This window comes from Ascaphus truei, chromosome 22 (assembly GCF_040206685.1).
Source record: "Ascaphus truei isolate aAscTru1 chromosome 22, aAscTru1.hap1, whole genome shotgun sequence".
Taxonomy (NCBI): Eukaryota; Metazoa; Chordata; class Amphibia; order Anura; family Ascaphidae; genus Ascaphus; species Ascaphus truei.
The window spans coordinates 8,499,746-8,511,844 of record NC_134504.1 but is presented as its reverse complement, the minus strand read 5'-3'; the positions used below and the strand labels follow the sequence as shown (position 1 = coordinate 8,511,844).

The window sequence follows — 12,099 nt, the reverse complement described above, 5'->3', positions numbered from 1 at the left end:
ACGTTTCCAACCGATTTACATAATAATTTTTTTCCCATTTTACAAATTTTCTTTGTACAGTATTTTAAAACGACAGCCAAGGGATTATTTTCTTCCAAGGGTATCACAACTATATTTTCTCAGTATTCGCTAGTCGCCACAATCCATTGTCTAACTAACTTGTATTTCATTACTGGTAATTGCATAAGAAAGCCATGGTTACAAGTGTTAAATCAAATATTTTCTAAATACACTGAATTATAGAAAAACTTGCAAGCAACATCCATGTATAACACAATGTGGTAATGGAGATTAGGATTGCCACGTGGCTTCTCCGAAAATACTGGACTCAAATGGTGAAAGGTGCGTCGGGTCACCATTTCCAGGGAGGAAAATACCGGACACGTACATGTCCAGTATTACAGTACCTCTCATTTTTTACTAGACAGAGTATCCAACTACAGGACAGTCCAGTTCAATACAGAACACCTGGCAACCCTAATGGAGATAGTTCAGCTTTGTTGAGCTCTGTAACATCTATTGGCTACATGTAACTGAATGTGGAAAACCCATTAAAATAAGAAATTACATTTTTTTTAAAAATGACATCGTATGATTGACCAGTTTCAGCAATTAGTCCAATTTTTTGTTCATTATCTTACCTTTGCAAACAAGTGGGGTGGTGCGTCAAAATGGGATTCCTGCTTTTTAAAAATATCTACAAAAACAAAGTATGCGCAAAACTTTACTATGGATTTTTTCATAATAAATGTAGAGACATTGCAAATATCAAAACACAATAACAGTAAAAAAAAAAAGTGTACTGAGCTTTAAAAGGACAAATATATAAAATAAAAGCAGCAAATAACCAGCCTTATTACCATATGGCAAATATACACCTTTTATAAAAATGTATACAATGAAGTTCTACGATTAAAGCTGCAGTTCAGTCAATATCCTGCATGTGTGTTTTTTTTTAAATAAATCAGTTCTGTAGTAAGAAAAAATACTTTTAGCATTTTCTGTTTTTAAAAAAACAACTTTGAAAGACCAATTTTCTTGTATTCTATTTTAACAGCCATTTGCTAAGGCACTGCCCCTTCATGTCCTGTCACAAGCCCTGGCACACCCCTTTGTCAGCCCTGCCCTCCCTCTTGCACATGTCAGTGCAGGAGTGCTCATGAATATTCATGAGCTTCCACTGACTGACAGAAGCAGATGAAAAACAGATCCCTTTACTAATGATGTCACCAAATTTTGCCGATCAATACACGGAGAACGAATTGACTGGCAGCTATACAGTTCTTTAGGTAATTAGAGATTGCCCACAAAACTATTGAAGTAAAACAATTAATTAAAAAAAAAAAAAAAGACCGAACTGCAGCTTTAATTGGTTGGTGCCCACCCTACTCTCCTTAACTCTCAAGTGTGCCCTTGGTCACAAAAAGGTTGGGGACCTCTGCCTTAGATTCGTGGTTCCTTTTATGAACTTCCTGTATAAGCCTCTTTTATCTCAGTTGAGAAGCGATTCTATGATTTCACCACCATTTCCGTAAAGAACTTCTACATATTATCCCTGTGCCCCAAACATCAAAGCAGACCTCTTGTTTTGAGCACTCCAATTTCTCTAAAAATATATGCTACCCTCCTGTTTCGGTAGCTCTTCTTTGTAAAACCTCTAATACTTGTATGTCATTGAAGAGATAATATTTTCTAGAACCGTGTACAGTAATCTAGGGGCTGGATTAAATAAACCCCGTTAGCCCATTTAATGTGATGCTGTTGGACCTGAAACAGCCCTGGACTTTACCCTCAGAGGATTCTGGGTAACAAGAGAGACTGTTTAAGACTTGGCCAGTGGGGATCCAGCAAGTAATGCGTTGATGCCTCAAGGAGACAAGGCAACATGAAAACGCCAACCTTGGAATTCCGGACACAAGACAGGACAGTCTTGCATCCCACACAACTAGGCCCAGCAACAGATAACACGAAACAGGGATACAGTTATGGAAGAAGGGAGGTATTTGGAGCATGCCAGAGAGAATGCTAGTAGTATGAATGATTAGTGTTACAGCTGTTCTAAGGTATAAGCGCGGAATAACATTCATTTGTCTTGATCAGAGAAGAGTACTCAATTGCTGTGTCCTGCACGCAAAGGACAGAGTTGGCTATTTTACTGGTATTGATGCTGCGCTCATAATAAACAAGTTCTACTCTTTGCACACACCTCTGTGTCAAACTCACCTTTTTTACAGATGTTAACTTAAATGAACGCCTGTTATGGAAAACGCAGTATTCACTAAAGCAAATAATGTGACATTAACCAGGAGTTACTCCTGGAAAAAGCATGGCATGATTTGCAATTGTAAATGGAATGCAAGGGATTCGTAATCCACGTTGTCTGTTCAGAGGTCCCCAACTTCAGTCCTCAAGGACCACAAATGGTGCAGGTTTAAAGGATATCCCTGCTTGAGCACAGGTGACCCAATCATTTTGACAGAACCACCTGTGCTCAAGCAGGGGTATCCTTAAAACCTGCAGAGTTAGTGGTCCTTGAGGACTGGAGTCGGAGACTCCTGTGTTCGATCCATTTTGTTTACCCAGCCTGAACGGAGAAAGATTGTGGAATATAAGAAAAACACATTCAAGGGAAATAATTGATTTGTAGGAAAGTTAAGAGCAAGTGAATTGTTTATAGTACATGTTGGTTACAAGATTAAGTTTTTCCAAGGCCAAGATAAGCGAATTGGCTTTGTGCCTCCAAGGATTGTTTAATTGTTTCATGCTAACAAGCCATGCATAGGTTAAATTGGTAGCTAGGAATTACTATAGGAATCCTGTATGAGAGTAGATGCATCAGAACAGAATCACATAGCCCAAGTCTGTTCTCTATTTTTAATCTGTCCTTGCCTGAAGCTTATTGTAACTGACTCTAGAATAATACATCATTTGGAGCGGCAAGAAACCTATTGTCGGACCAATTTATTGGAACAAGAATCTCTATGTTCACACACTTGGAAAGTTTATTTTCAGTAATAGCTGTTATTCTAAATCACGTCCAAATTAGGTCTTTATAGCCTAGATGATATTCATCCCATACACACTAAACTCTGTTAAGGCGAATGCCTGAAAATAACACTAGGTTATTTAAATCATACCTAACTGTGGCATTACTCCCATTCAAAGTCATTTAGAGTTGGAGTCATTAATCCTGTATTCAGCCATCAGATTTCTGAGGCCCACGTGCAATTGCCACATGCTTGACCATTCCTTTGGTCTACATAATTATTCATTTTGTTTACTCCCGGAGGAGTATCAACCCAGTTGCATCTGTAAAAAGGCACACTTCCTTCCAATGTCACTAATAAACACATTAAAGATAACTAGTCCTAATGCAGAGCCCTAGAGACTCTACTGGTCGCCTTCCCCTCCTGAGTGGACGCCATTTACCACAACTCTTTGTCAACGATCCCTCAACCAAAGTCTCATCAATTCAACCACTTTAAAAACCAACCCCAGACATTGCAACATGTTCCATATGAGTCAAAGGCTACACTAAAATGCAGGCAGGCAACACCTATTGCTCCATCCTGATGTTTACCTTACTCACCCAGTACAAAAAACAAAAACAAATTTGTTTTATACTGTCTTCTCCTCCCTCCAGTAAATTAGAGAGATTAGTGTTGTGCTGAGTAGTAATTAAAAAAAACGGGTAACGGGTACCCGGCCAAAATCAATTGTTATACTCGGCCGGGAACCACTTACCTGCAGGGTGGAAGAAGACCAAGGGAACATCTATGAAGAGCAGCAGAGGTCCTGTGGCAGTGTCAGCATCCGAAGTGTCTTCAGCCGGAGTGGGAGCAGCAGGAATCTGCAGCGTGAGCCGGGGAACCATGTGACTGGAGCAGGACTGTTCCTATTGGACAGACGGCTGTCCTGCTCCGTGGTTCCCCAGCTCACACTGCTACCTGCTGCTGTGCCTTGTAATAGATTCCTGCTCCCACGCCGGCTGAAGACACGTTAGATGCTGCCACCGCTACAGGACCTCTGCTGCCCTTCATAGATATCGTCCGTCGCTGGCTGCAGGTAAGTGATTATTTTCAGCTACACCGACATTACTCGGCGCCGGGTATTACCCGACACTGGGCCCACTTCTCAGTTGCCGGGTCCGGGTAATGTCCGGGTAGCTGAAAAAGAGCCGGGTAAGGCCGGGTACTCGGAACATCACTACTTGAGATATTAGAAGTTGATAGGATTTGTTTTTTATATGAAAGTATTCTTTCTTTTAGCAGTGGTTCCAACAATGTCCTCTCTACTGATGGCCTGTAACTACCAGCATCTTTCCAACTCCCAGTGTGGTGAAATGAGACTACATTTGTTCTCCTACTGTCACCTGAAAGTACACTTGTTAATAGCAACTGCTTGAAAAGCTCTGTTATTGGAGTTGCAAGAACCTCCCTAAGCTCTTTTAATACACAATACATTTCCTGTAAGAGAATACTCACTATGAGAATAAAGCAGGATTTATACATACAATAAATGATACGTAGCTTCCAAAACCTCACAGTTCTTATCCTAATGAGCATTGGCAGTACATATGGGTTCAGATTAAAATGTTTGAACTTTTCCACCAGCCCAAATGCTTCCTAAAAATACAAATTAGTAGGAAAATGGGCAGGAATTTGTTTTTCTCCTTCATAACACATAAATCAACATTTTTAATGTAATTTAGGCTCTTGCAAATTTCCGATAGATTCACGTGTCAAGGAATATATTTACACTATTCTGAATGGATCTGTGACCAAGTCCACTTCACACGTTTTTATTTTTGTTTTACATTTTCTTAGGTTTCATAAAATGTTAAAACGATCTAATATGGCTCCAGTCGACATTGCGCTTGTCCTCGCCATATGAGAAAAACCATGACATTTGTATCTTTGTTAATAAAGCACATTTGGTGTGAAACGCGTAGGAGGGTCCACGCCTCCTCTTTTGCTATGCTGGTCTCCCATTTTTCTGGGCAGCGCGCTGCTTTTTGCATCTTTTTTTTCACATTCTCTGCTATGTTTGTTAATGCAAATTTTCACCAATCCAATACGGTCAGAATATCATTGGAAATCGTTTTGTTTGTACATGGTCGATAACACATGACCACAGGCTACACCAAAATCTATTCTTCTCTTGGACCAATACAGCCACTGATATACAAATAAAATGTACACGTGTGTGTATGCACACACCCACACACACACAAAACTAATCCACGACCAAGTAAAACATTTGCAAATTAAAATAATTAACAACGGTTAGCCATGCATACCAGTTCTTTTGAATCGATGTCCCATGCTTCTAGACCACCCAATGTGATGAATAAGAGGACTGTACATGTGACACCAAAAATCATCAGTTTTGTCTTCACTTTCTTCATAGACTAATCTTAATCGGCCTCCGATTACGCTGTCTACAGTTGCAACCCGTGTCCGGCAAAGGTGAGTTTTGTCAACTACTTCTACCCTCAAGGAAGGCTTGAAAGGATATTGCATACTTTCAGATACCTACGAAAATACAAAGCGAACGGTAACAATGACCATAAAGTAGATCAATTAAAATTGTACGTACAAATGACAAATTGTTTCGAACTAATCTGTCTAATAAATATCTACAATAATTGCGCGTGTTAAAATGCCATACAGCTTTAACGAATGTGTTTAATCACGTATTGTATTCACATGAAAGCAAGCATAATTTTATCAATCTCGATATTTAAATTCACTTAAAAGTACTTTAAATTTACTAATTCATCTTAACATACTGACATTGTTTTTTTCCCAACTGTGCATTTTTTAACAGTTTATTATCCTGACATTATCTTGTAACTGTTTAGTGAGCATGCTTACCCTTCAATTATTTGGGGTACAAAAAAAAAATTAAAAAAAATCGCATAGGCTACTTGATTTTATATATTCAATCTTTCAGGACCACCCAAGATTGTTTTAAGGGTGTTACGTTTAGTTAAAAAAAAAATATATATAATAAATTATGGTTACGTGTTATTCTGCTGGATTCCAAAACGGAGTTTTTTGACCTGTCGCAATGACCAAGAGACAACAGCGTTAAAATGGTGTTAAATCAGTAATACTTGCCTTTTGAGAAAAATCAGGAGGAAGGGTTTTTGCACCAGTGAGTCGTTTGACTAAAAAAGCTTTCCAATTTGAGTATTTGTGTTGAATAGCTGTTACAAACAAAAAAAAGGTCGACAATTTAGCAATAAACATACCATCTAAATTAACTGCAAATAACTCATAAATCCCACAAATTAAATTGCAACCAAATGTTACTTATAATTTTTTATATTTTTTTATAACACACACACACACACACACACACACACACACACACACACACACACACACACACACACACACACACACACACACACACACACACACACACACACTTTGGATTATCTGCACATTTGGTGGCAATATACTTATACCTTAAACTCCTAAGAAAGATTTTAATGTACCGTACCACTATTTTCTTGTACAGCTAGTAACCAACGCGGCATCCAAACATTATGCTTAATGTGTTACACACATTGGAATCCCACCCAGGAGCAATGTAGTCTGTTTTGTTGTCACTTTTTGTGTGTGCTTGTCATGCAATAGACCATGTCTTTGTCTGTACTACACACTGCGCCATACTGAGGTAAAATTCTATTCTTATGAGGGTCATCCTCATACTTCCTCCCAAACCTGGCCCTACTACCTCCTTCCACCTTACTGTTGGAAGTACCATCATACACCCAGTAGCACAAGCACGCTGCCTAGGGGGTCACACTCCTCTCTCACATTCTCCCATCACATTCAAAAGGTAGCTAAAACCTGTCGCTTTTTTCTCCGCAATATCACAAAGATACACCCTTTTTTCTGTTGCTCGACTGCTAAAACTCTGACTCAGGCCCTCATTCTCTCCCGTCCCTATTACTGTAACCTCCTGCTGTCCGGCCTTCCTGCTTCTCACCTACAATCTATCCTAATCGCTGCTGCCAGAATCACTCTACTCTTTCCTAAATCTGCCTCAGCATCTCCCCTGCTGAAATCCCTCTCCTGGCTTCCTATCAAATCCCGCATCTCGCACTCAATTCTCCTCCTCACTTTTAAATGCTTTACACTCTTCTGCCCCTCCTTACATCTCAGCCCTAATTTACATATAAGAATATGTAATTTCCCTTACATACTTCCCCAGCACAATAAGTAGCTCATCCACAAGTCTTTATCATGAGTTTTCCCCACTATTTAATAATAGAACATGGAGATTAGCTCATACTTTTAATAAGGCCCCGAACTGCACCTCAGTGTGGGCAGACCGCATTGGTGTGGGCGGCTTAGCTACCGACTACTGTGGTATCTTCCAAAGTCACGCCCCACAATGCCTTGCAGCTGTGGATGCATGGCATTGTGTGGCGTGACTTTGAAAGCTCCTGTTATAATTGACAGCTATACCACCCATATTAAGGTTCAGTTTGGAGCCTTACTAAGTGCGCTGTCTCCACTGTACTACAAGCCGCCATTACATTGTTTGGTGGGGGGAACCCTTTGTAGACCTGCATTGTCCCGGTGAAAGCTCATGCTCTCTGCCACACACATATACACATATTTTGTTTATGTTCCCATATAAGTGTAACAGATTGATTTTTTTAACATAAGTTAAATATGTATTGTTTTATACATATTCGCAAGAGGACATTTTGACATTTCAAACTACATACTTTGTGGTGGGACCAACGGTTTCCCACTAGTTGCACACCAGCCAACTGGATGGACGTCTGGACCACAAATGTTACACCAAAAGTCAAGACTGGAATCATTTTCAAAGCCTTCATACCTCAGCAAAGCATTGTAGCCTGAAAAGAATATACGCAATAAGACTCCTTTTCATTGTTCAAAACATGCAGCTTATTAAGAAAATTCATACCATTATCTGTTTCGTAAAGGAAATACAAGACCAAATTAGAATCAAATTAAACTAATGACAGTAATATCATCAATAGGCTAAAACTATGTGAATAATGCCGTAACATTTTTTAAATTAAATGTTGTTATATTTATAGATGTTCTTGTTCCCCCCCCCCCCTTTTTGTATCCTCATGTTTGGAACATTAAAACTTGAAGTATAAGGTGGGTTGTATCCTGTCCCTTGTCTTAATTGCTTCCACCCCAGAGATGGAGTCCATGGATCCCATTAACATATGGGATGGCTCAGTGAGTAAAAGACACTGACTGGCACAGAGTTTGGAGCAGGGGAGTCTGGTTCAATTACCGGTGTGACCTTGTGACCTTGGGCAAGTCACTTTATCTCCCTGTGCCTCAGGCACCAAAAACATAGACTGTAAGCTCCACGGGGCAGGGACCTGTGCCTGCAAAATGTCTCTGTAAAGCGCTACGTATAACTAGCAGCGCTATACAAAAACATGCTATTATTATTATTATTATTACTAGAGTGAAGCGAAGAATGATCCCAGCCTAACAGAGAACAAAAAAGGAGCATTTTTCAAAATTTCACAAACTATGTAAAAAATACCCATCTACATTTCTTAAAGGAAACTGAGCCAAAAGTCAAAACAATTGGTATATACCATTTCACTGCCATTTGTTTACTCAAAGTGTGACTGGACTCATCCAGACGCTGGTAATCTGCACTCACATTTCCGGTGCGTTTCAATAGGCTAGGAACGCTACTGTATTTCTCAAATAATAGCATATGAGAATGGGGATATCCCCTCCCCCCCAAAAAAAACATTATTCATATTATAACTCGGTTACTAAATGGAGTTAAGCCTCAAGGTATGTTAAATCCCATTCATAAGAGCCTAAGAAAACATGGGTCCATGTCTGCGTCTACAACGCAGTACTGAAATATCCTGTGTGTTACGTGGATGCAGCAAGCTTGTGCTCCAGTTAGCCCCAAGTGGGTCTGTATCTAGTCTGTCTACAACAAAATAAATCATTAATAATCTTCTGATATATAACAGGTCTCAGGGAGCAGTCTTTACCCAAATTGCTAATTGAAACAGGACCTGCAGGGGGACTGCCCCAACATCAGACCTGGCTCTGGGACTGCGTGTCACTAGTCCCCGCAGCACAACATATAGTTCACGGGGGTGAGTATTAAGGAATATTAGTCCTTACCCGAGTGACTGGACCTCAGGACACCAGATGAGGTGTGAACCACAAATGATCCTGTATTGAAGATAGCCACTTACTACTTCCAAGGTACTCATCAGCCACCGCTATAGTGTAGCTGGGGGATCTGTGTGGAGTTCCTCCTATGAAGCGTCTTTGGATTCCTCCTCCGTTCAGACCACTCCCAATTAAACGATTACTATACCAAGACAAATTTCCCTAGCCAATTCCAATCTGGCTATCGCCCCAAACACTCCATGGTAACTACACTCCTAAATGTTTGCAATGAGCTCCAGTGTGCAATGGAACAATTTACTGGTGCAATATGCCTAGATTTTGCAAAGGCTTTTGATACTGTTGATCAGGTTATCTTGCTAGACAAACTCCAGTGCTCTGGAATGGGGAAGCATGCTTTAAACTGGGGTAATCCCTACACATCAGGTAGATCCCAACATGTGTCTATCTCAGGCTCTAACTCCAACCCCTTGGATATCACCTGTGGTGTCCCGCAAGGCTCTGTCCTAGGGCCCCTTCTCTTCTCAGTGTTCATACAATGATCTTCCTTCAGCTTGTAAGGAAGCTTCAATACACATGTATGTGGATGACATAATCCTATATGGACACAGCCCTAGCCTCTCCGACCTTGAACACGTACTTCAATCTGACTTTTTTGAGACTTGAAAATTGGATTTCCCAAAACAAACTGTTTTTAATCACTGACAAGACTGTAACAATGGGATTTGGGACCATGGCTACATTTTCGAAAGCTTCCAATGAATGAGGTAAAAGAATGAATCCGTGCCCGTGCTTTCCGCTTGTTAATGGCAAGATGAAAATGGCTTATACGCCTTGCAGCTACTGGGTATGGGTGCCCTCCCAGCTCATGCAAATTCCACCGGAGAGGAGACAAGAAAAAGAGAACACAGAGCGTACCGGAGGTAAGTAAAAGGGATGTATTAAACACATATAAAAAGTAAGTATCAACTTACAATGTAGGTAAAATGAGGTCAGTGGATCGCAGCTCACTGTGCCTTCAGACGATTGGGACGCTGGGGAAGTATGGTGCTCGCTGACTTTGTGTCCGGCGCGCTGGGGCAAGCTGTATATCGTCAGCGATCCTGCACTTCCGGGTTGCGTCTCCAGAGAACAAACTTGACGTGCAGGAGACTGCCGTGTCTCTGAGAAGCTCCATCAGACACTGCAGCAGGCACTGATCAAAATCAACTGTGCTATGACTGCTACGCGTTTCGCACAGTTCCGTGCTTCAGCAGGGGGCCCTGATAATTTTTTTGTGGTCAGTACAAACCGTTACTGGATGAATTTCCTTCCTGCAGTTGCTGCCATTCTTAAAAAGTGGATTTGATCACTAGAAGTTCTTGGTGTCAAATGTTATAATTTATTTCAGGTGGGCCGAGTTTATGAGAGTAAAAAGCACAAGGATGCAATCCAGTCTTGCGTGCTTGACGCTGTGACAGGATTTCCCCTAGGGCAGTGTCAAATGCATCAACTTCAAAGATGAATGTTAAAGTCACGTCTGGATGCGACAGAACAGGTACAGAGGTGAGCGCCTTTTAAATTGTTCAAAAGAGAGTTGAATTTGTGGAGACCAAGTGAATGGTGAAAGAAGTATTGGGGGCTACCATTGTGGAGTACCTCCGGATAAAATCGCCGGTAATAATTGGCGAATCCAATAAAGAGTTGAACGCTTTTGATGTCTGTCTGGACTTGGCCATTCTTGCACTTTACTGGGATCCATTTGTAAACCTACTGGGGAAACTAGGAATCTCAGGAACTGGTCAGTGTTGCATTCAAACCTCGCATTTCTCGAGTTTTTCATTGAGGTTATGCTGTCGGAGTTGTTTCAAATCGAGTTTGGACATGTCTCCAAGTTCTCCGAAAAGACGAGGATAGTCAAGGTAGATGAAAACGAGACATGTCTGGTGAGCGATTCTAGGATTAAGTAGCGACAGCCATGGCAAACCTCATCTGCTATTTACCAGCCTAAATTTCCAGTCTATCCAAGTTATTATGGAGAAAAATTACATCCTTTTCTGATTCTACTACCTTACAGAATTTAGTGTCATCCGCAAAGATGGAGACTTTGCTCTCTATGCCAACTTCAAGGTCATTAATAAACAAGTTAAAAAGCAGGGGTCCCAGTACTGATCCTCGAGGTACTCCTCTCACAACGTTAGAACAACCTGAAGAGGTTCCATTTTTTTATGAGAACTGTCTGTTGTCTATCCTTGAACCAATTTAAAATCCAGGTGCACATATTTTTACAGGGTCCAATTTGCTTTATTTTGCACACTAACCTCATGTGTGGAACAGTATCAAAATCCTTTGCAAAATCTAAGTAGACCACATCAACTGCATTACCCTGGCCTAAATTCCTACTTACCTCCTATAAAGAAACGAATAAGGTTAGTTTGGCATGACCTATCATTCCTAAATCCATGATGAATTACTAATCATTTTGTTTTCCATTAGGTATTCCTGAATATTATCCCGTACTAAACCTTCAAGTATGTTCCCCACTATTGATGTCAGGCTTACAGGTCTGTAATTCCCCGGTTGTGATCTAGCTCCCTTTTTAAATCTATGCACATCTGCTTTACGCCAAAATTGTGGTACTGTGCCTCTAAAAATGAAGTCCTTGCATATTAAATGTAATATTTTAGCTATTACTGAACTTAACTCATTAAGAACTCTTGGATGTATGCCATCGGGGCCAGGTGCCGTATTTACTTTAATTTTAATCAAGCCTCCTATGAACAGCTTCCTCAGTTAACCAATTGTTCGTTAATATAGAGGTTGTGGCTTCCTCCTACGGCACTACTATTGCAATTGATTCTTCCTTGGTAAACACAGAGGCAAATAATTTGTTTAATACCTCTGCTTTTTCGTTATATATCAAAAAATTTGCCTGTCCATC

General features: G+C 40.5%; 1 protein-coding gene across 5 annotated transcripts in view; it reads right to left on the bottom strand.

Moving 5' to 3' along the window:
* The window catches only part of MBTD1 (mbt domain containing 1), a 54,600-nt gene that overhangs the window by 23,123 nt on the left and 19,378 nt on the right, over positions 1–12,099 (bottom strand). For all 5 annotated transcript variants that reach the window (XM_075579861.1, XM_075579865.1, XM_075579862.1 and 2 more), the window contains 4 exons: positions 7,751–7,885; positions 6,123–6,211; positions 5,300–5,534; positions 642–697 (listed from right to left, as the gene is read on the bottom strand). In XM_075579861.1, the coding sequence (XP_075435976.1) occupies positions 642–697; positions 5,300–5,534; positions 6,123–6,211; positions 7,751–7,885 (515 nt within the window). The remainder of the gene's footprint in view (positions 1–641; positions 698–5,299; positions 5,535–6,122; positions 6,212–7,750; positions 7,886–12,099) is intronic.